This window comes from Podarcis filfolensis (genome assembly GCF_964270895.1).
Source record: "Podarcis filfolensis genome assembly, chromosome: 11".
NCBI lineage: Eukaryota > Metazoa > Chordata > Lepidosauria > Squamata > Lacertidae > Podarcis > Podarcis filfolensis.
The window spans coordinates 52,108,506-52,132,718 of NC_139613.1; the positions used below are offsets into that span (position 1 = coordinate 52,108,506).

General features: G+C 41.9%; 1 protein-coding gene across 3 annotated transcripts in view; it reads left to right on the forward strand.

Annotated features, from left to right (window-relative positions):
• Positions 1 to 549: 549 nt before the first annotated feature.
• The window catches only part of MFSD14B (major facilitator superfamily domain containing 14B), a 36,642-nt gene continuing 12,978 nt past the window's right edge, over positions 550 to 24,213 (forward strand). Inside the window, exons 1-8 of one of the 3 annotated variants that reach the window (XM_083576955.1) lie at positions 577 to 837; positions 936 to 1,015; positions 8,016 to 8,108; positions 11,714 to 11,776; positions 16,052 to 16,179; positions 16,436 to 16,550; positions 21,348 to 21,557; positions 23,383 to 23,496. In XM_083576955.1, coding sequence (XP_083433081.1) covers positions 968 to 1,015; positions 8,016 to 8,108; positions 11,714 to 11,776; positions 16,052 to 16,179; positions 16,436 to 16,550; positions 21,348 to 21,557; positions 23,383 to 23,496 — 771 coding nt within the window. In that variant the 5' untranslated portion in view covers positions 577 to 837; positions 936 to 967. Of the gene's footprint in view, positions 1,016 to 8,015; positions 8,109 to 11,713; positions 11,777 to 16,051; positions 16,180 to 16,435; positions 16,551 to 21,347; positions 21,558 to 23,382; positions 23,497 to 24,213 lie in introns of all 3 variants that reach the window. The other 2 variants (XM_083576954.1, XR_014539801.1) reach the window with 2 other exon arrangements.

Genomic DNA, 24,213 nt, shown 5'->3' on the forward strand with positions numbered 1-24,213 from the left:
GATTCTTCCGGTCATTTTAGCCATTTCGGCATAATCCCTCAACTTCCATCTGCCATTCTTCTTGGGCCGGGATTTTATCTTCTTTCCATCTCTGGGTTCCTTTTCAAATGCAACGCCTAACTTAATATCGGTGCTCCTTTTTTCACAAATACCACTAGCAAAGATAGGAATATTACAATCAGCAATTTTAACAAATTATTAAACTCCAGCACTGGGTTCTTGGGCCTATTGAAAGAAAAAGGGTGCAAGAAATGGAAGGCCTTCTTGGCTTAAAAAAACAAACAAAACCCGGATAAAAATGGATTTTAAAAATAGATAAAAATGATCCGAAGCAAAGGCCCTGGTAATTTAAGGCCTTCCATCCCCCGCCACGAGCATCCCCTGCGAAAGAAGGAAACCATAGCAACGGCCCTAACGCCCGCTCCGAATCACGTGATCCCGGACGCTCGAACTGCGGCGTGAACCGCGCCAGAAAGTGCGTGAAGAAAACGCAGCGCAGGTGCCCCGCCCACTCACCACACGCCCCGCCTCCGTGTGTGACGCAGTTTCCGGTGGGAGGTCCCTGGGAGGAGGGAGGGAGGCCGGGTCACGTGGGGAGGGTTCTGTGAGGGGAGTAGCGAGGCGGAGCGAAGACGGAAAGCGGCAGCGGCAGCGTCGGCTCGAGGCTATTTCCCGGCGCGCGTTCCGTCCCTCCCGGCTTCCGTCCCTCCCTGCCTGGCCCCTCGCGACGGTGGCAGCAGATGAGGGAGCCGGCGGGAGGCCTCCCGGAGCCCCTGCCTCGCCGCCGCCTCCTCCTCCGGGGCGGCAAGATGGGAGCGGAATGAGCCCCGAGCCGGAGCCGCCGCCGCCTCCTCCTCCTCCGGCCCGGGAAGCGGAGGTGGTGGCCTTGACTGTGGCGGCCGTGGTGGACGGAGAAGCGGCGGCGGCGGCCGGAGCCGTCGGAGGGAAGCAGTGGGGCAGCCGCATCATGCTGGTGAGGAGGATCGGCCTCAAGCCGGGCGGAGGCGCCGCCGCGGTGAGTGTCCCGGGGAGCAGGGCCCCTCTCCTCCCCTGCGCGCCTCTTCGCCCTCCCCCGAAGCATCCTCGGGGGTCCCGGCCCCGGGAAGCGGACGCGCTGCGGGCCCGTTAGGCGCCGGGAGAGGCTCCGGGCATCTTCCTTCGCAGTCCGCGGGGGGGAGGTCGGGTGGCCGCCTCCTCGCTCGTCCGCATTTGTGGGTTTTTTTTGCTCCCCGATCTGTTGGGCCTCGGTGGGCTCTGTGGTAAAGGTCGGGCCAGAAAAACACGGGGGAGTTGTTGTGGTTATTATTATTAGGGAAACATGGGGGAGTTATTTTTATTATTGGGGAAACACGGGGGAGTTATTATTATTAGTAGGAGTTATTATTCGGGAAACACGGGGGAGTTATTATTAATAGGAGTCATTATTATTATTATTATTAGGGAAACATGGAGTTATTATTTTTATTATTGAGGAAACACGGGGGAGTTATTGGGGAAACGGGGGAGTTATTATTATTAGTAGGAGTTATTATTCGGGAAACACGGGGGAGTTATTATTAATAGGAGTCATTATTATTATTATTATTATTAGGGAAACATGGAGTTATTATTTTTATTATTGAGGAAACACGGGGGAGTTATTGGGGAAACGGGGGAGTTATTGTTATTAGTAGGAGTTATTATTCGGGAAACACGGGGGAGTTATTATTAATAGGAGTCATTATTATTATTAGGGAAACATGGGGGAGTTATTATTTTTATTATTGAGGAAACACGGGGGAGTTATTGGGGAAACGGAGGAGTTATTATTAGTAGGAGTTATTATTCGGGAAACACGGGGGAGTTATTATTAATAGGAGTCATTATTATTATTATTATTAGGGAAACACAGGGGAGTTGTTTTGATGGATTGATTGAATTTATATACCGCCCAATACCCAGAGGTCTCAGGGCGGTTCACAGAAAAAATCACAATATATAAACTCAAAATAAAATCAATAACCCAATAACACCCTCCCCCCAAAAAAGAGCCACATTTCTTGTAATTCAAAAGCCATTATATGTTGGGGGTAGGCTCAGCCCACTTTCATCCCCACTCCCTTCTTCACTCATTTTCTTCCTTCAAACCCCCTGCTTTGACTTCTCCCTGTCACTCCCATGTTCTTTCTTAAGGCTCACTTTGACTGAACCTCTTTGAAAATGGTTTATTATTTTTGTTTATTGAATTTATATGCTGCCCTATACCCGGATGTCTCAGGGCAGTTCACAGAAAAGATCACAATATATAAAGTAAAAATAAAAAACCTCAATAACCCCCCCCCAAAGAGTCACATTTTAAAAGGGTTTCCCCGGCTTGGATGCAAGGGATGCAAAACCCCCCCCAAAACCTTTCAGGTTTATACATTTCACTAATTTTACAATCATTTTAACATTTCAAAAATCGACTTCCTTCCCCCTCTTTCTGCAGTTCCTTAAATTTATTTTTAATATCTTCTGCATATCCAAATTAACTTAATTTGCTCATTTATTCCTATACTTTAAATATATACTCTTATGAAACTGCAGGTTATTACAATAATCCTGCCAATCTTCTTATTTGTTTACAATTTATCTGTAAATATTGAACAAATCATTTCCATTCTTTTGCAAAAAAAATAACAATTGTCATCTTGTAATTGTCATCCAGTAAGTTTCTCCCATTTTTGCATATTGCACAAGTTTTTGTACCCATTATTCCTTTACTATGACTTCTGCTTCTTTCCACTTTGGTGGCGAGTAACATTCTTGCCACTGGTAGTTGCATACTGTATATGAATAAGTTTCTATACAGTTTAGCTAGTTCTGTCCCTATAATTTCCAAAATAAAAGCTTCTGGTCCCCATCCCCCCAACATTATTTTAAACATCTTTTTCATTTCGTTATATATCATTTCCCCTTGAAAACTCATACCACAAGACTCCTTAATGCTCCTTTTTGTGCTATAAAATATTGTTGATCTCTGCATGGTGTTTTTCTTTTTCTTTCAATGTGTGCTTGGCTTGGGCTCTCCAGGCCTCACCCTTGATACAGGCTAAGTGAGTTCTTGTGTTTACACTATAGGGGTTGGTTACCTGCTGAAGTCTTTCAGGCAGGCGTGAGAAAAGGCCTTTTTTCAGTTTTTGCAACTCTTATATGATTCATTGTACTATTTGCTGCTTAAAAAATGCTATGCATTGGAGCCAGCTGGATTACTCCCTTTAAGTCTCAGCCCATGGACAATCCACTGCTACAGCTTGCAAATTATGCTAGAGTCTTCTACTCTTTCACAGTTTGTCCAATCTGTAATTTTTTCATTGATTTATTTGAGCAATGGCGCTTTTAAAAAATTTGAGAATGCAAAATGTGCCTAACATATTTTGTGTTCTCAGTTATACGCTAGATGCTGTTCGTATCTTCCAAAGATAACACATTGACGTTATCTAGGAGTGGGCATGCAAAAATTCATTTGAAATGTAGGAGTTGAGCTGTCTCCCTGCACACATTGCTAGTAAACATTGAAGGACCTGCCTGCTGGAGCTAATTCAAGTATCACTTGTGTAGTGTAGCGTGCACAAAAATAGTGTGTGCCTAACCTCTTATATGCAGTGTGACATGATGCTTGTGTTTGGATATACTGCAAGCCTTGGCACAAAGATTTGGCATGTCTTCTTTCTAGTGCTGTGCGTATCTCATAGCAGGCTCTGGTGATTTATGATGATGTATTCAGTTTATTAGTTGCTTTTTGCAATTTATTAGTAATGTGTTACATACGGTTTTTTGAAAAGACATCTAGAAGCTTAAGTTCAGAAAGAGCAATATGTTGCAATAAAAGCCGTTCAGTAACCCACAGAACTATTGATTCAGCTGTTCAAACTTAGTATCTAAGCAGTTTATCTTTACTGGTAAAGCCATTGCAGTGGTACCTCTGGTTCCACACGTTGCAGGTTACAAGCTCCACAAACCCGGAAGTAGCCGTTCCTGGTTGAGAACTTTGCCCTGGGATGTGAGTGGAAATTGCGTGCCAGAGGCGCGCTTTTGCCAATGACGCCTCATCTTACAAGTGGTTTTCAATTATGAATGGACCTCCGGAACAGATTCTGTTCGTAACCAGAGGTACCACTGTATAGAATTAGCGTTAGTTAGTCTTTCTTATTTATGGGAAAACTTGTAGCAATTGGCGCCCTTTTATCACATAGTATGCATGCAAATGACTTTGATCAGATCTATGCATGCAGACTTAACGTTGTATAATAGGAATACATTTTGCACCAAACTCATTAAATGGGCTACAGACAAACATATAAGATACTCAAAAATTGAAGAAGAGGAAGTTGCACTTGCTGTACAGGCTGTTGATTAACCCAGGACCAGACTTGCCTCAGTGACAGCAAGCTAACCCAGTCATGGTGATCATCTGTGTGATGGGGCTGCCTCTAGCTATAAACACACCATATTCCACCACATCCTGTATGGCAGTACATAAATATTTCCCATCACTCACCATGTTCAAGTAAGGTTTGTGACAGCAGCCAAATCAGTATAACTAGTTTAATATTTCAGTTAGAGTGGGTGTACTTTGGACATGGTTTATTGGCGTGAAATAAGTCGTACAGGGTACCTCACAGCCCTTTAAAGCTGTACCAGGTTCCCTGTTTGAGTCTTGCAACCTGCTCATGTAGAATGAATTGTTCCTTGGTTGGAATGGTTACTTTCAAAGTAGTTTAGGTACACAGGGTTCCCAAGTATATAAATTAAACCAGCTTGTGATTTTTCTAGTAAAACAGTTGTGCAAACCTTGTTTTATGTACAGTGGTACCTCAGGTTAAGTACTTAATTCGTTCCGGAGGTCCGTACGTAACCTGAAACTGTTCTTAACCTGAAGCACCACTTTAGCTAATAGGGCCTCCTGCTGTTGCCGCACCGCTGTAGCCCGATTTCTGTTCTCATCCTGAAGCAAAGTTCTTAACCTGAAGCACTATTTCTGGGTTAGCGGAGTCTGTAACCTGAAGCGTATGTAACCTGAGGTACCACTGTATTTTAGACAGTGGCAGTCAAATTTCCTGACCTCAAATTCAGGGTGAAAACCTCTAGGCAATATTTTTTAAACATCCTAGGGGAATGCTTCCCTTGTGTTCTTCAATAGGAGTTTTAGGGCAGGATTTTGTGGACCAGTGGCCCTCTTGAGCACTGGCTAGCATAATTAAGGGACAGGCAAAATTTTGTTCTGATACAAAGTATCCAGCACACCTGTTCTTACAACATTGTTTCATTCACCCGAATTCTGATGAGAAAATGTTATCCATAAGCACAAATGAGCTACAAGCTTGGGACATCAAAGGATTCAGCTCCAGAGTGTTTACTAACATTGAAAAGAATGTCCAGAGTGGTTTTTCTTAAATATTTCGATGTTGTTTTTAATGTAATAAAAAAGACAATCAGTAGAGAGTGTGGAATTGAAAATGTAATGCATGAGGAAATAAACTAGTAGGTGAGGAACATGCAACTTCTATGTTTCAGGCAAACAGGGGGGGGGATAGTTTTTCTTGGTTACAGTAATAAGTATTCTAGAGCATTCTGTCCCCACCGGTATAAAAAATGTCTGACATTAGATCACGACCTTCTATTTGCATCTTATATCTATTGGAGGCACAAAGTGCAAAATCTCATCCTGTCATTTCCCCAATGAATGTCCATGTGAAATCTAACTATAGAGTTCTTACTTCTTAGCTAACAGTATCTAATGACTATTTTTAAGTGATATAGGGAGTGTGACAGGTTAATTGAAAAGAAACCGGCAAGACAAACATCAGCCAGCTGAAATTGGACCCCTTTTCTTCTCTCCCATCCACTTTCTATATAGAATTCATAGAATCTTAGAGTTGGAAGGTACTCAAGGTTCAGCTAGTCCCAACTCCTGCAGTGCAGGAATCTCAGGTATAGCATCCAAGACAGATGGCCATCCAACATCCGCTTTAAAACCTCCAAGGACGGAGAGTCCACCACCTCTTGTGGGAGACCGTTCCACTGCTGAACAGCTCTTACTGCCAATTTTTTTTCTAGATGTTTAATCAGAATTTCCTTTCTTGTAACTTGAAGCCATTGGTTCAAGTCCTACCCTCTAGAGCAGGAGAAAACAAGCATGTTCCCTCTTACATGTGGCAGCCCTTAAGATATTTGAAGATGGCAATCATATCTCCTCTCAGTCTCTTCTTTTCCAGGTTAAACGTTCCCAGATCCTTCAACCATTACTCATAAGGCTTGATTTTAGAGAGGAAAGGGATTTGTCATCTTTTGGCAGAAACTTCTTTTGACTGACTAATATTTAGAGATAGTATATCATGTTCTAGTCTTGGGTGCATTTCTTTTTCACCATTCAGTATTAGGAGGGGGGATTTGAGCAAAATGTATGGGGGAAAGGAGAGTGAAAGGGACAAGGAAGTGTTAGTAGAAAGGAATTTGTTTCCTTTATACAGTGGTACCTCAGGTTACATATGCTTCAGGTTACATACGCCTCAGGTTACAGACTCCGCTAACCTAGAAATAGTACCCCGGGTTAAGAACTTTGCTTCAGGATGAGAACAGAAATCGCACGGCGGCAGTGGGAGGCCCCATTAGCTAAAGTGGTGCTTCAGGTTAAGAACAGTTTCAGGTTAAGAACAGACCTCCAGAACGAATTAAGTTCTTAACCCGAGGTACCACTGTAATTGGCAGAAATTTCTTTTTCTGTCACCACTCTGGTGTTTCAGTACCAGCTTAAATAAACTGAAAGCTTAGTTAATTGAATTGATTGAACAATTGAACATAAAAATGTCTGCTATTGGCACACATACAAAAAAAAATCTCTTAATGGCATAAGTTTTAATGAGTTATATAAGCTGAACCATTTAATTTTGTCAAAAGAAACCATATAGGTGGTTAGTAAGTCCACAGCATAGCTTTTTGTCATTTTTGCTGACTCCAGCATTCTGTGCACTCACAGGAGATTATTAAAACAATTCCATTTAATATTGTTGAGTAGCAGGAAACGTCACGAATGAAAGGAAACATTGTGGAAACTGTTGAAGTTCATAAGCAAATCTATATTCCTGTTTTGTAGGTGATTAGGGGGGAAAACTTCAGTTGGTGCTATTTCGAAGAGTAGAGTTGTACATAGTAAATGTATAAGTATCCATTAATTTATTTTCTGTTATTTGTTACATATATAGTCCACCTTTTCTCCAAAGATTTCAAAGAGGCTCTCTCTCTCTCCCCCACCCCACTGCAGTACACTGTGAGGTTGGGTAGGTCAAGGGACTCTGGGGTCACCTGGTGATGTTCATGGCAGATGGGGATTTAAACCTGAGTCTCCAAGCTCCTTTTTTACCACTTTTACCTGCTTCAGCACTCTAGCTCCCAGTTAAATTAATAACTTACTTGATTAAACTGCATACTCTGGGATGAAGGGAACAGTTCAGTGGAACTCCAGTAACTGTGTCAAGTATTACAGCCTGCATATTTTAAAATAATCTCCCAGTTTACACAGACAAGGTATCATTATGTGTGGGAGCAAACCCTCTGCAAAACGGAAACCCTTTCTTTTCACGTTCTTCCTCTTTCCCTGTGGATTTGTCATTCTGGCCGTTTTCAGACAGCACACAGCTTTTATTTCAGTTGGATTTTAATACCCTAGTTTAGTAAGTAAGCTTTTATATCTTTTAAGGATTTGTCTAACCCATGTTTAAAAATTGTTAACCTGCCTTGAACTCTCAGGATAGGCTTAATTAGAAATAATTTCAAGAGAAACATAGAATTGATGTACTACTGCTTCATTAATTGGCATGTACCCCACAGCAGTATTCTAGTTTAATGCGAGCTCTTAACGCCAATTGATTTGGCAAAACCCCCACTGGCCGTATGTTTAAATTAAAATAGAATGCCTTGTACCATTTAAAATGTTGTCAGAAGCAAGTTTCTAAGAGTTGTGCTGTATTAATATCACATTTCCCCCCCTTTAACAGCAAGGTATTGGTCGACCAAGTGTGTACCATGCAGTTATTGTCATCTTCCTGGAATTCTTTGCTTGGGGACTGCTTACAACTCCCATGCTCACAGTAAGTTTCCTAACCTGGGTGTTTTTGCTCAGAGCTGTGTAGTATTAATAAGTACTTTCAGAATTATATGTGTTTGCCTGTAATAATAATGGTCTACATTAAACAATGGTTTTTATTTCTAATTTCTGGTACTATACTTGGAGGTTAGAGTCCTGCTGTTACTTGGCTCATCTTCTTCCATAGCTGCCTCCTTCAGCTGCCATTACACCAGCAGGCCCTCTCCATTAAGTTGGCACAGGCTAAAGGTGGCTAATGTGTGGCCCTGCAGATGTTGGTGAACTAGAACTTCCACCATCCCTGGCTGTTGACTATGCTGGCTGGGGCTACTGGGAGTTTAGGTTCAGCAACATCTGTGTTGGGGTAACTGGACACCATAAGGGTTTCATTTCCTTCATGAGTGTAAATCACCCCATGGATGAGCTAATCACAGGTGCAAGGTTAACCAAGCCAGTTTCTTTGGTAACAGCCCAGTACCATGACAATATCTGTCATTAATGTGTCATTCTGTGAGTCTGCAGTTGGTAGTGTCTGTCTGTTAGTTAATTACTAACAATTACTTGTTCAGTGTTACGTTTTGAATTGCTGAACTTATTTAGAGCAATGGAGATACTTCATATTTGTACAGTAATACCTCTGCGAATGTCCGCCTCGTCTAGCATCCATTCCGGCAAAAATCCGTGGCAAATCCAGAAATACTGGAACGGGTTACTTGCGGGTTTGGTGCTCCCGCATGCGCAGAAGCGCTAAATCACACTATGCGCAGAAGCACAAACTGCTCTGTGCGCAGATGTGGCACTTTGCCCTGCGTCTTTTTCGGCTAGCGGCCGGGGCTGCAAAACGAGGTACGACTGTATGTATATTTCAGTATCTGTAAAAGCCTAGAAGCTGTTTGCCTACCCATGACTTAGTCATTATGTAAGAGCTGTTATCTGAATCTGCTTAGTTTCTCTTTCCTGTCTTTTGCCTTTTATTGATTAATTTGTAAGCCATCATTTTAAATTATGAACCACCTTGAGTGCAGAAACATGTTGCATAAATATAGCAAATCAGTAGTACAGTGGTGCCCCGCAAGACGAATGCCTCGCTAAACGAAAAACCCGCAAGACGAAAGGGTTTTCCGATTTTTAGCGGCTTCGCAAGACGAAAGCCCATAGGGAAATCTCCGGGGACAGCGGGGAAGCGTAGCGCGCCTTCTCCTCTGTTCCCGGACCTGTCCCGAAGGCTTGCGGTGGGAGGTCCGGGAACAGAGGAGAAGGCGCGCAGCGCTTCTCCTCTGTTCCCGGGGCTTGCGGTGGGAGGAGGGTTTTTCCTCCCCACCGCCAACATTCAGAACAGCATTCTGAATGTTGGCGGTGGGGAGGAAAGCCCTCCTCCCACCGCAAGCCTTCAGGACAGGTCCGGGAACAGAGGGGAAGGCGCACAGCGCTTCTCTTCTGTTCCCGGACCTGTCTTGAAGACTTGCGGTGGGAGGAAGGTTTTCCTCCCCACCGCCAACATTCAGAAGGCTGTTCTGAAGGCTGGCGGTGGGAAGAAAAGTCCTTCTCCCCTGCCAGCCTTCAGAAGAGTTCCCGCAGGGCTGCCTAGGCTGCGGATAGCAGCCTGCTGCCCCGCGTGAGGGGCGCTCTGCTTCAGAGCGCCCCTCACGCCGGGCAGACATCCGCAGCTTGGGGAGCCCTGCAGGAGTTCCCCGCAGGGCTCTCCAAGCTGCGGATAGCAGCCTGCTGCCCCTATCCGCAGCTTGGAGAGCCCTGCGGGGAACTCCTGCAGGGCTCCCCAAGCTGCAGATGTCTGCCCCGCGCGAGGGGCACTCTGCTTAAGAGCACCCCTCGTGCGGGGCAGCAGGCTGCTATCCGCAGCTTGGAGAGCCCTGCGGGGAACTCCTGCAGGGCTCCCCAAGCTGCGAATGTCTGCCCCACGCGAGGGGCGCTCTGCTTAAGAGCGCCCCTCGTGTGGGGCAGCAGGCTGCTATCCGCAGCCTAGGCAGCCCTGCGGGAACTCTTCTGAAGGCTGGCGGCGGGAGAAGGGCTTTTCTTCCCACCGCCAGCCTTCAGAAGGCTGTTCTGAAGGCTGGCGGTGGGGAGAAAAGTCCTTCTCCCCAGACTGTCCCCGGACCTGGTCTGAAGGCGGTCTCCATAGGAACGCATTAATTGATTTTCAATGCATTCCTATGGGAAACCGTGCTTCGCAAGACGAAAAACTCGCAAGAAGAAAAAACTTGCGGAACGAATTAATTTCGTCTTGCGAGGCACCACTGTAAATTGATATGATTGGCAAGAATGTAGGGAACGTTTTGAGTTGCCTCCCCACTCAAGTAGCAGAGTAAAATTCATCAATGAGCTTGAACTACAATATATATGGCTTGAACAGTGTTGCTCGGTGCTCTTTTTGACTCACCCTTTTCAGGCTTCCACTTTTCAGGGGATTAAATTAGCTATTCACAGTGAAAATCAATAAAGCATTGACTTTAAAATAGAGCCCAATGCACATTTTGCTAAATTTGCTGATGGCAATCAGGTCGAATGCTAAAAGATTGGCAGGCTCCCTTGCCATGCCAAATCCCTAGTACAGTGCTGCACCTTTCTACTTCACTGGGCACAACCATTTTAATCTCGAACACCAATTGTACCTCTCTCTTGGTGGAAAAAATGAATTGCATTCCTCGTGGTTTAAATATGAATCTAGCAAGCATATTTCAGAAGTGTACACTATATTGTTTTTGTTTAATTAATCTAGAGCAGGGGTAGGGAACCTTTTTGGCTTCACGGACCAGATCCTTATCAGGATCTGTCTCACGTACCAAATTTGTCAGGTGGGCAGGGCCTCTGAAGTCAGATCATACAGAAGCGGGGAGACTTGCAAAGGCCTCTGAGCTTAAATTCCTGGCCCTTGATGGAAGAGAAGTTGTTAACCCCCCCCCTTTTGCAGCTGGGTGTTAGAATTTTATCAGATGGTATGCAGAACTATTGTCAGAATAGAAGCATTATGGGTGCATGTAAGCCTGCAGTTTGATGTTTTAGATCCTGCACTGTGATGTTTAGAGGTGTAGTGCTCAAAGTAGTTAAACACATATACCATAATATGAATACTGCTGGGCCCCCTCCCCAATTGTTTTTAGTAGATTTAAATAGTTGGAAGTATAACTGGGGTAGTGTGTTAAAGCTTGAACATACAGACACATCTCAACTTTTTAAAAACACATAAACAGCTTCTAGGTTCTGTTGATTAACTTATTCTTAATTTTTTTAATGAGAGCCAGCTGCTTGTTAACATTGTGTTCATCATGGTATCATGACAGTTCTGTTTCTAGAGAAGGGGAATGTGGGGCGAAAAAAATCCATATAGCTCCCTTGTGTGCTTATTGACTGGGGGAGTGACAGATCTGTTAAAAATACTAAAAGCCAGGTTTGGCAGCTGTTAAAACTACGCTGCTGTATGGCTTTGGATAAGATGAGGAAGACTGAAATATATTTGAATGTGATGAGTTCTGAAACGGAAGTCATGGTACTCTAGATGGGTCAGTAATGGCTAAGTATTTATGTTTTAAAGTAGATTAAAGTATTTTCTTTAATGGAAGGTTACTTTGAATAACAATTTCTTCTCTTTAGGTCTTACGTGAAACATTTCCTCAGCATACATTTTTAATGAATGGCCTCATTCAAGGAGTTAAGGTAATTAAAAAAAAGTCGGTTAATCATAATCATTCTTGAACCGTTAATTTTTGTAAGCCTAATAATAGCACAGTGTTTCTAATACATTGGTATTGCGGGACTTATCATTTGTATGAGACAAACAGCACTGATGCAGCTATGAGAATGAAATGCTCATTTTCAGAATTTAAAAAGTCACAAAACTGTTTAGCTGCTTGTTGAGTAGTGTCCAACAAAGTAGTTCCACTAGCACAAGCACTTCCGGGCTACATAATAGAACTTCCCCTCCCTCTCCTTTCCTGCCAATATATGCTTTGGAGAGCTGGGGATCCCCCAGAACATGGGGTGCACAGGAAGAGGAAGTTCCGTTGTATAGCCAGAAGTTGTGCTAACAGAACTAACACATTGGATTACCACCATGAGGCTGCAATTTAGTTGACATTAAGTCAAATTAATCTTAATTTGGGCTGCCTTCTGAGTAGACATTTATGTAATTGCACTGATGTGGAAACAAATGGAGGTGTAAGAACACATTCAGTCTTGGACAACTGACTAATGTCAAATTTGCGATATGTTGGAACCAGATCAATTCAAACTGGTAATTACATGGGTTATGAAGCAGGCATCCAAAATCATAATTGAACATTGAGACTTTGGTTGAGACTTTTCGGCATGTTATGAGATGGAATAATTAATATTACACTAAAGGGACAGAATTTGGGGGATGTCAGTGCAGCAGCAGTGCATATGAAATCTTCTCGATCATGATAAGTTATATTATTGTTTCATTGTAAGTTCAGGGGATAATTTTCTCTATTGCTGTTTATGGCCCTAAGAAGATAATACATATGACCCTCCCCCATTGATTAAGGATGCTGCATATTTTGTTTTATTATTGTATCCCAGTGGGTACTTAAGGTGTCACAAATATCTGTAACTAAAGAACTGCAATGAACAAACCTTTCATACAAGGGTAAAAATGTGAAATCTGGGATTCATGTCAAATTCTAAATCTGATAATACCATACAAATAGTTGCTGATTCCAGAGATCCCCTGAGTGGACTTATGTTCATGGAACACTCCTGTTTGTGGAAGGTGATTGACTTTGCCTGGTTTCTGAACACCCTGAAACCCTTCTCCAGAGGGTCAGAAGACAGTGGGAGGTGAAGTCTGCAGGGAGAATCTGCAAAAATTGCTGTCCTCCTTCTTCTGCTGGGTCATGGCCCATGTTAGAAACTCAGATATATAAGCTTGATGCCAAGTGACTCCTTAAACCATGGTTACTTACAGTCGACAAAACGGAATGTCTAGTTGCCCTTTGGGGGGGGGCAGACGGCTCGAAAGTCACATTTTTCAATGACTTTTTGGTTCTTGAAATTCACTCTGATTGTGCAGATAAAATATAACGGGTAGAATTCTACAGGATGTGTTATTAGGATGTGAAAACAGTCAAGATCCCAGGCATACTCCTCCAGATGGTGGAGATGTCAAGCACCATCCAGGCTCCTGGGCTTCTTCAGTTGGTCGCAGGTGACCAATAGCCAGCTGCAAAATGCATCTGGCACCTGCAAATTTTGAATGCTGTTCATGGCCCCCTCTGAATGGAAAGAGCCTTTTCATTTGTGGGAAAGCTACTCTGAATGTAAGCTTATATCAATGTGTGCTGTAAAAAGTTTTATTAAAGGGTTTTGTGACTCTAGTTAAGAAACTGATGATTGGTAGCTTGATCTTCAGAAATGTACCTGAGGACTGGAAAAGAAGCTTTGTGTAGTAGTAAGTGTCAGGACAAGGTAAGAAAGTTAGCGCTGTGGTAAACCTTCGCTGCCTGAGGAGATGTTATTTGAAACCCCTTTTTCTTGTTGACGCCTTGATTACTCAGATCTGTTTGAAGAGATGGAATTTGTCCACCCTAGTAGTGGGGCTTTCTTGGGATCAGCACACTTGTGTATGTAAATGCTATCTTTAATCCTGCTGGTAATAGTAGTGACTTTGACTTGAGTGATTCCAGCTTTCCAACTGACTTGTGTCCAGATATTGATAAAACCTGTAAAATTTATTTAGTAATCCATTCTCAAATTCTGTGGGGAAGCAGTGTTGTCTACAGTGCACCTGAAACAAACAAGCACAGATAAATCAGGCTGTCCTCCACTAACCTCACCCTTTTGTGGAAAGCTCGCCTAATTCATCAGAGATAAGAAACCACCAAAAGTCAGCTTCAATCTGGCTGGTGACTGCTAAGCACAGTTTTATATTTCCATTAGCTTGTGTTTGCAGTTCTTTTCTAGTCTAACTTTTGGCTACCTTCCTAGCAATAATTCATTTAAAAAATGTTTCTCTACTTCTGTTTGCATGTGCAAATTTCTAGTGCACCCTGCAACCTCATGCTATTATGGATAAAATCATAGCCTTCAGTCTTGAGACATTTGCTTCGATGATGTAACATAAAAATCTCTGCAATGATGTCCTTTGGGAGAATTGAATGTATTAAAAAGTGAACGACTTACCTGTATCTTTTGTGTATTTCAAATATTGTTCTAAATATATAAAAGGGATAATACCAGAGAAAGCAGTTTGCAGAAGGCGTGTGCACTTTCTTTTGGCAAATTGTCACATTTAGCATAGCAGACTCTTGGGCTGAGATATTGTTTAGAGGGTATTGTTGGGGGTTTTTTGTTGCTGCTGTTGACATTATTGTTTTGTATATTTATTTTAGATCTTACAGCGGTTTATATGGGAATAGTTGGAATTGTTCATTTTTGGTTGTGTACTTTTTGATGTGTTTTATTTATTCTTTATGACTACTTTTGCTATGTTAGCAATTAGGTAATGTTTGTAATCTTTCCATGCTATAAGCTGCCTTGAGCACAGTTTTAACTATGGAAAGGCGAAATACAAATTAAATTATGATGAAGTTATGTAGAATGGCGGCTGCTGTGTGCAATTGTAAAATTTTCAGCATGGATGAAAGTTGCCTACTGGAAGTGCCAATTTGTAAATGTTGTTGGTATATGTTAATTGTTGACAGAGTGATTACCTAGTTCAATAATCTTTGCCTATGGAAAAAGCATTTCTTGTGAGGGGTCTTTTGCATAGAGAAAATTCAAACTTTGGGAAATGGTTCAGAGTTCAGACACTGTATAGAAAGTGGTTAGAGAGCAGAAACAATTGGGAGTCTAAAACATCTGGAAGGTACCAGTTGGGGACGGTTGACTTAGTGGAACCTTGAGACTGGTATGCTACTTAACTAAGACTTGTGTGGATTTCCTGCCAGACAATTAACAATAATCTGGTACTGCAGCAATGTGGAATGGATTTGGCAGACTTTATGCTTTAGAAGTCTGACAATTTCTCTCATGCTACTTTGTGCTCCAGAATGTAAGCAGATGAATAGCTGCTTTGTCTCCCGGGATAATTTATGTTGTTGTTCTGTGCTGAATGTATTTTTCATATTGACATTCATCAGATTTGCACTAAAGGGAAATGGTTCACTCTTTGTCTTCAAACAAAAAATGCAGCCCAGCAGCTGTAGCTGCCATTTTTTGATAGGATGGTTTGAGAAGAAATTTGGAAAATGTTAAGGGATAAAAGTAGATTTGGAGTTGACCCATTATTAGTGTTAAATTTAAGTGTTTTAATATAGTAGAACTAATATATTAAGCGATTTTACAGTAAATTCTTGGCTGGAATGGGGCTATGAAAATCTAATCCCTGCACATACTTTTAAATTTGGAACTTGTGGTTGGCACCCATGAGTTTTTAATTGATTATTTGCAAATCAGAAGGGGGTCTCCCATCTCCAGTTACAATTTATCCTCATTTTTGGCAGCCTTTTTGTCCTTTGTATAATGTGAATTTTGCTTTATGCATGTAGCAATCTGTGGCTATTGTGACCTTTATGAAACTCTAAAATGCCATTTCTAGTTGGGAAGAAATTGCATTTCTCATTCAGCTGAGGATCAGTACATATGTTCACTAAACCAGCACTTGCTTAGCATCTTCACCTTTGCCTTTGAAACAGTCTTATCTTACTCTTCCAGAGTACTGTGAGATTGCACAAGTGTTTAGTGCAATATAGTTGGCATGCCTACCCTGCATGTGCTTCCCCCCCTCAAAAAAGAAAACATTCTACCTATGTTCCTGATTGTTCTCTTTGGCTCTTTTAAATTATGCTATATAAGAAGACACAACCCAGCATGTATAGCTAAGTTGCTTATTACCGTGTTCCTCTGAATAAATTGTAGATTAAAGATAAAAGGGCCAAAAATGCACTAAAAGCACTTCTATTTCATTCTTAGGGGTTTTTATCCTTCCTGAGTGCTCCACTGATCGGTGCGTTGTCTGATGTCTGGGGAAGAAAGTCTTTCCTCCTTGTTACAGTTTTCTTCACTTGTGTCCCAATTCCGTTAATGAAGATAAGTCCATGGTAAGTGGTACAAATGACAGTAGGTGTTTTTGGTGTATGAAGGAAACTAGAAGAGATAAATCACTTTTCTCTAGTCAATTATCTCAAGTTAGGGTTCAATTACTGCTGCAGGGTCCAAGTGTGTCAAGTCTGTTCTTTTAATTGGGTTCTTCAAAATGGAATGCTTAATTAAAGGTTGTAGAGTGATGATACTCACACAGTTTTACAACTATCAAATAATCTTTGCATAGTTACATTACACCTTTCTCCTTTGCAGGTGGTATTTTGCTATGATTTCGGTTTCTGGGATTTTTGCTGTTACGTTCTCTGTGATATTTGCTTACGTAGCTGACATAACACAAGAGCATGAAAGGAGCACTGCATACGGACTGGTAAGACGATTTCTGAAAATATTTCTGATGCTTCGGCAGTCATATATATTGGTAGTCCCTCATTTTAAAGATGCTAAACTCACTATGTTTAAATAAGGCACACCCGGTTATTTTTGGGGTTGAGAAGATAGGCTTATCTTGCAGCGGTGACAAAGTCAAGAAAAGATGATGTGTTGGAGGAGGGAGAACAGAGTCTTAGATTTCTTTATTCCTAGACACTCAGCCGAGAAACCGTATCCTGCACAGGTAGAAGGTTGAGCAGTCATCAGTGTTAATTGTAGGTATCCTGTATCAAAAGACGTAGCTGGACCAGGTTACTTAATGGATTGTTTGAGCTCTGATTCTCTTGGTAAGGCATAGCAGGAGTTTAGTTTATTACTAATTGCTGAGTTTGTCGCTCAGCATGGCAGCTTAGGAAGGGAGGATGACATTAAGACAGCTTGTTAATCTGACATATGCTAGGTAACATTTCTTTGAAAGTACCTTTCAGTATTCTGGTTTCTTCCTGGATGTAAAGGCAGTATGGGCGGTCATCTCTTCCTTAGGTTGTGCCTCCAATAAGGTTGTCAGTGTAGGCTTTCATTAACAAAGGGAGGCTTCTTATTTTCCTTCCTACCTGGGATAGGCAGCAACTGACCCCTAATAAGCATCTAATCCCAGAATCATAGAATTGTAGACTTGGAAGGGATCCCGAATATCTCTTGCCCAACCCCCCACAATGCAGGAATGGCTTTGAGTAATGATAAAGGCGCATCTGAACATTTAAAAAGATCTGAACCAATAGTGGAATATTAATGCCAGTTGACTTAAGTCAGAATTCCCTCTACTGAGAATCTCCAGTCTCAGCCCAGCAGGTGACTTAGTGTTTCCTTCCCTGATATGCTATACTTGCAGGGGCTACCAAGGCGTTAAAACTGGGATATTCCTTGTAATTCAGCGCTTGTGCTTGTATTCCCTTTTGCACTCACTGAGTGAAAGTGTGATTTTTAGAATGTGTGTCTCCCTGAATAATAATAAAAAAGGAATAGTAGGTGAATTTCCATAATTTTTCATAACAGCAACGCAGGTATTACCACTGCCCAGCCTTCCCCCTTGCAGTATGTAATGAATAGTGATAGGTGAGTTACTATGGGATGGCAGTTTCCCAGTGGACAATCTTCGTTGCATCCAATGAAGCCATCCTAAAACTGCAAAGACTTCCACCTGAGCAGCAGGATGTCCTCTCATCATGTGCATCCTCTCTCTGGTGTGCTGGTTGAACCCCTAGAACAAATTGGGGTGGGGTTGTAAGGAGTCAGAGAGGAAGTCCCCTTGTGATTGTGTTAGATACAACCCTGAATTGCCAAGATACTGTAATGCTCTTTGGATGCGGTCTTCTGTGAAGTCATTTCCTCTGCTGCTTCATTAGTACAGAAGTACCATGGCAACCCCTGAAAAATAGAGTGCTTACATATCTTGCACCTTGCTAAAAACATTTTTGAAGTGTTAAGCTGAAGTGGTGATGAAGGAGGAAGGCATCTGTTAGACAATTTCTTTTTGTGACTTTTAGACCTGCTGCCTTGCAGTTTCTTATATTGATGGGTTTTGTGGTTTTATTATATGATTTTAATTATACATTGAGCCTAATTGGGATGTGTTTGAAACCCACCCTGGAACCATTTAGTGATGGTTTCAAATACAAATAGAATATTCTAAACTTATTAATTTATTTACTATGTAAGCTTTGACTGACAGATTCACTGTTGTTGAACAGACATGTTTTGTGGCATAAAAATAGTTCTAGATTTCTTTTGAAATAAGGATGTGTACTGTTAAAGTACATTCTCCGGGTCGTTGTCTGACGTTTCTCGGTTTACCAAGCCATTCTTTTAGCCTCGGGTGCCAGCTTCCTCCCAGTCATTAACTATCAGAGTCTCTGCGTTTTAGGAGATAAAGTTGGGTCACACTGGCTAAACCAGGGTTTCCCAAGCTTGGGTCTCCAGCTGTTTTTGGACTACGATTCCCATCTTCCCTGACAGCTGGTCCTGCTAGTGAGGGATTATGGGAGCTGTAGTCCAACAAAAGCTGGAGACCCAAGTTTGGGAAACCTTGGGATAAATGTACACCTCTTAACCCTCCAACCTCCACTAGTGTTAAAAAGCTACTGTCTCAACAGTTCAAGGAAATAGAAATAGTTGTAGTTCAAATGCAATTTGATCTCATTGCCAACTGCCCTCTAGACTTAAAACGTTGTCACCAAGTGGCAGATACTGATGTGGAAGACCTGGAGCTAGGCATGGCCTAGCAGTCAGCTCCATAGCAGCGGATGAACATGACAGCGTGTGCATATAGGAGATAGATACAAGGGAGGAGGGGTTTCAAGAGCATAGTGAAAGCACATTTGCTGCACTGTACAAATGTGTGTACTTGCTTGTTTTGGATCCGAACACTGCTGCCCGTGGATCAGACAGAGAGGGTGTGTGTGAGTGTGGGAAGGGGAATGGGTTAGATAATGGAAGGAAGGATGGGAGGAAAGTGGGGTGGGAAGAATAAAGTACAAGGATGAATCGCAAGATAAAATTAATTTAATCCCAGCCTTGCTTATTTAAGTCTTCCTTTTGAAACTAGTGCAATATTGTGTAGCCTCTTTAGTATAAAAAATAGATAAAATAGAAATGGTTTGATTAGGTTGCAAGCCTGTGCACGCTTATCTAGATGGGAATATATCCCATTGAACTCAGTGATGCTAATGTAACATATCGGTAGACTTGTAGGATTTCAAGGTCATATGCTTAAACTCCCACCATCTCTGAGCATTGGCTGTGCTGACTGAGGCTCATATGAGTTGTCTAAAACATTTGGAGCATACCAAGTATGGGAGGGCTGATCTGTATAATGAATGTTTTTTTTTGTGTGTGTGAAAACACGCAGAGATTTTAAACTAATTTATTATGTATATGATTATCCTGAACCTCAATATGCAATAAAATTGGGTTCTGGGTTATCTTCAGTCCAAGTGTTGACTAGGTGTGGTGAAGGGTTTCCAAACCGCATGCAGCGTATTGGGCCCAGAAAATGCTGTTTACATCCCTGCACAGCTGTGTTCAGATAAACCACTGTAGGAAATAACAGTTCATAGCAGCATCATATAGCTGGGCGAAAGGGATGGTGTTGAGGAGGATGGATAAATTCTAGTCCTGACAAAATTTAAGTTAAAGACATAAAGGGAGTGAGGGAAAGAGACTAGGGAAAAAATATAGAGCTAAGTACAAGAGCAGAGACATTTAAAGGCAAGAAGTTCATAGTAAATGTGAAATGAAAGACTAATCCAATATAAAACAGAAAAGTGGAAGATGTGATTGAAACTGTGTGCAGAGCAAATGAGGCAGGTGGCAGAATTATGAATAGAAGATACCTTAAAACAGCTGAAAGGGCCATAAAGATGAGCATTGCAATAATCCAATTTAGGAATGATGAAGCCATAGTGAGAATTTCAAAAATATAAAAGAATGAAAAGTGCCAACTCTTGGGTAGAGGGTTGAATCTGAAAAAGATGGATCAGATTTGACACCTAAGTTATTACCATCATTATTATTAAGGGCATAAAACTCTACTGAGCACGGTATAAAGAATAAAATACAAGCATTTGTCAGTGGCTTAACAATCTTAAACACACTTGCGAATAAGAAATAGTGATACTACCAAGAGACAGAAGGGGGATAAATTGTTCTATAAATGCTCTGAGATGTTGCAGTCTAGTTGCTTAGGGCTGCTAGATTTATTATGTATTTTTAAAACTAGTCCCCTGCCTTTCTACTTAAGCCAAAGAGCTGAGGTTAGAGTGGAAAACACTATTTGCAACTACCCCCAAACAGTTTAAAATAAAAATGAGCATAGTTATAAAGCAGCTTGAAAATTGCACCCCCAGTGTGTAAGTAGTATAATTGAAAAGTTTTAATGCTTTAGGCTTCTGGGATACAATTTTCTGTCTTCCTCCAATTGCCAATAGGTCTTAAAGGCAAAGTGGAATCTAAGAGATATGTACCCCTCCCCCCCCCAAAAAATGTTGGTTTTCCAGCTCAGTTTAGCTGTGCTGCACTCATGTATCCCATGGAAAGAAATGTTTGGTATGGTCCTTGGCACCTGAGATGTAGACGTTGTGATGGTGCTTCTTAATGCTTCTGTAGAGCATCAAGCCTGGCAAAGCTTCATGCCTATCCTCAAGATCAGGGTTTCCCAAACTTGGATCTCCAGCTGTTTTGGGACTACAACTCCCATCATCCCTAGCTTGGAGGACCAGTGGTCAGGAATGATGGGAATTGTAGTCCAGAAAAACAGATGGAGAGCCAAGTTTGGGAAACACTGCTCAAGAGTCTTCAGTGTAGCTATTGTTAACGTCATAATTTCAGCAGCTCACCTTAGTAGGTAGATATTTCTGTCAAAATGCATGGTGACAGAAAAGGCTGTGGGCAGTACACAAAATGTAGTTCTCTTAGCACAAAGACTTTGGCTGCACAACGGAACATCCCTCCCTCTCCATCACCTCTCCTTCCCCATAAATCTCTTCTGGGCGTTCCTCCAGCCCTCTGGAGAAGATTTGGGAGGCCATGCTGGAGCAGACTGGGGAACGTTCCATTGAGCAAACAGAAACCTTTGTGACAACAAAACTGCTTCATTGAATACCACTCTTCTGGTACTCTGTTGCAGGAATCGGGATTTGGGAGACAGTCCATTTGAGATAGTTCAGGTTTCAGTTGGTGAGGAATGTTAAGTTGCTCATGAGGTCATAAGCAGTAAAATCCAATATCTTCTTTTTAGGTATCTGCAACATTCGCAGCCAGTTTGGTAACTAGTCCTGCCATTGGAGCACACCTGTCTACTTTATATGGCGATAACTTGGTTGTATTAATTGCTACGGTGGTGGCTGTTGTAGATATATGTTTCATTCTACTCGCTGTACCAGAATCTCTACCTGAAAAAATGAGGCCACCTTCCCTTATATCATGGGAACAAGCAGACCCATTTGCAGTAAGTTACTGGTTTTTTGTTCATTCTCTTTTATTAGTCTGCAGTGTGATATTGGTGCTAAATCTAATGCAGTCTCCGGAAACAGAAGCATTGTGTCCTGATTATAGGAAGTAATAGTTCTGCTTCATTATGTTCTAGTTAGGCCTCATCAGGAGAAGATATAGTAGACCTTTTCTCTGTTGCACCAGGCACCAAGACTAGCCCCAAGCGGTAGAAATTGCAGAGAAGGAAGTTGCCGCTAAACATTAGGAGACACTTCCTAATGGTAAGATCTGTTCAGACTGCCTCAGGAAGCTGTGGGATCGCCCTTGCTAGGGGTATTTGAGGCTGGTGGAAGCTGTATCTTACATTGCATAACCTGCATCATTCTAGGGGTTGAACTACATGGATCTCCAAAAGTCCCGTCCAACTACTATAAGATGCTTCATGGCCGCATGCACCTTCAGCAAAGTTTTTCATTCATTTACTAAATCAGAATCTCATTATATATGCCTATAGTAGCTCTTTGAACCCTCACCCACGTCTAGGAACAACTCTGACTTGCCACACTTTCCTAATTATAATGGTAGACCAATCATGGTGGTACAATCTAAATGATGATAAAACTCTGATGGAACCTTGTACTTACTAGTACAGGTTTGTTCTGTTCCTAAATAATGCAACTGTAGGAATGTGGGAACTAAACAAGCCAATGCCCCTTCTGAAGAGAAGGTACTCACCAGGTAATATACTTGAGATCTCAGACCCTTGTACCCTGAAGGTATAATGCACCCAACCTGAGTACCGCAAATTTTAAGAATCATTCTAGCAGCTCCAATGCTATCTTACGGGAAGACTAGGGGCTGCCACTCTTACCAAACCTCCCTTCTTTTACCCTCCCTGCACAGCTTGCCCTAGGAGCTTTTACGGGGGGGTGGGAAGCGCTTCAGAGTTTGGTTTGCCAAACCATTATCTGAAGCACCTCCTTCCCTTTGTTAAACCTTGCAGCTGTGTTCAGCAAAGGGATGAGGCACTTCTGAGAATGGGTTGGCAAACTGCTCTCTGAAGCACTTTCCCCTCTGTTAAACAGCTCAGTTAGGCTGCCTGCCCGCCCCCCCCCCCCACAATTTTGCTTGTTTGCCCCCTTGGTTTCTGCTCTGTCACCATGCTGGAGTTGGTGTGGCTACCTGTTGGCAGCCACCTGAACTGCAGCATGCCAAAAGCATTGCATTTTTATGTGTATAGCAGGGGTGGCCAACTCCCAAGAGACTGCGTTCTACTCACAGAGTTAAAAACAGGTAGTGATCTACCCCCTTTTGGGGGGTTCAGGTCAAACTTGTTGAGTTTTTTCAGGGAGGAGGTAAAATTTTGAGCTTTTTTTAGGGGAGCCACAGTTGTTCAGCTTCTCTGGGATGAGCCAATGATCTGCCAGTGATCTACCGCAGATGTCCAGTGATCTACCGGTAGATCACGATCTACCTGTTGGACATGCCTGGTATATAGGAGGAAGTGAATAGGAAACAACATTATCAGCGGTTGCTATAGCCAAACTTCACTGACTTAGGAGCCTTTGTTACTGAGCAGAATAGAATCAGGCTTTTGGAACAATCAAGCTATTCATTTGTTTAGTCAACATTACTTTTATGAATTTGAACAGAGGTCCATCTAAATTCAGCATTAGGAAATTATCATGGAAACTCAAAAACAGGAGAAAGGTTTTTTTTAAAGCAAACCACAGATGGAATATATTCTGACAAATGCACTCATTAGCGAAAAATATCACCTGCTCAGAATGTAATAATCCTTTTCAGATGGTTCATTTTGACTTGCTTTATTTTTTTGACAGTCTTTGAGAAGAGTTGGAAAAGATACTACAATTTTGCTGACTTGCATCACTGTCTTTCTTTCTTACCTGCCTGAGGCTGGCCAATATTCTAGCTTTTTCCTATATTTGAGACAAGTAAGTAATTTAAGGTATTTTTTGAGTATTGGACAAGTTCTGGATAGATAAATTAAGAATACATGCAGGGAACAAATGAAGCCTTGAAAGTATCAAACATGTACATAGTACGTAGCTGCTGCATTTATTAAAAATATATAACACTTTTTCCTGAAGAAAATAGCAAAGAAGTTTACACAGTAGTAAAATCGCTAAAAATACAATGAAAGCAAATTTGTAAAACTATAAATCAGTTGTGCCATACAGTTACAGCAGTTAATGAAATTAAACAGTGTAATCTAGAGTTTATTCAAAATGCCAGTCATTGGTAAAAATGCAAAGCTGTTTAAATAGCGCAGTGCCAAAAATCCAGATTGCATGACTAATAATTGTATTATCGCAGTAGATCCCCACCCACCCCCTTTTAAAAGTAGGTCAAGAAGTTCAAAGGTAATTTCTGATTCCATATTGGGAACTTCTGCTCAAAAGAAAGTTTCAAGCTGGGCCTTGAGATAACAAGGGGTTTTCGGGATGTGGTCATAGGCATTATTGACATATACCATATTATATGGGTTTTGTTCTGAAACTTATATGGGATGGATCCCAGCATTTTGTTTTTCTTATGAAAGGATCCCTTCCATGAGCATGGCTCTCCTGTTGACAGAGCAAAGAGTTGGGATCCAAACCGTTTGGTTTTTTTCTTAACTATTTGAAAACACACGGAACCTGCTCTGAATT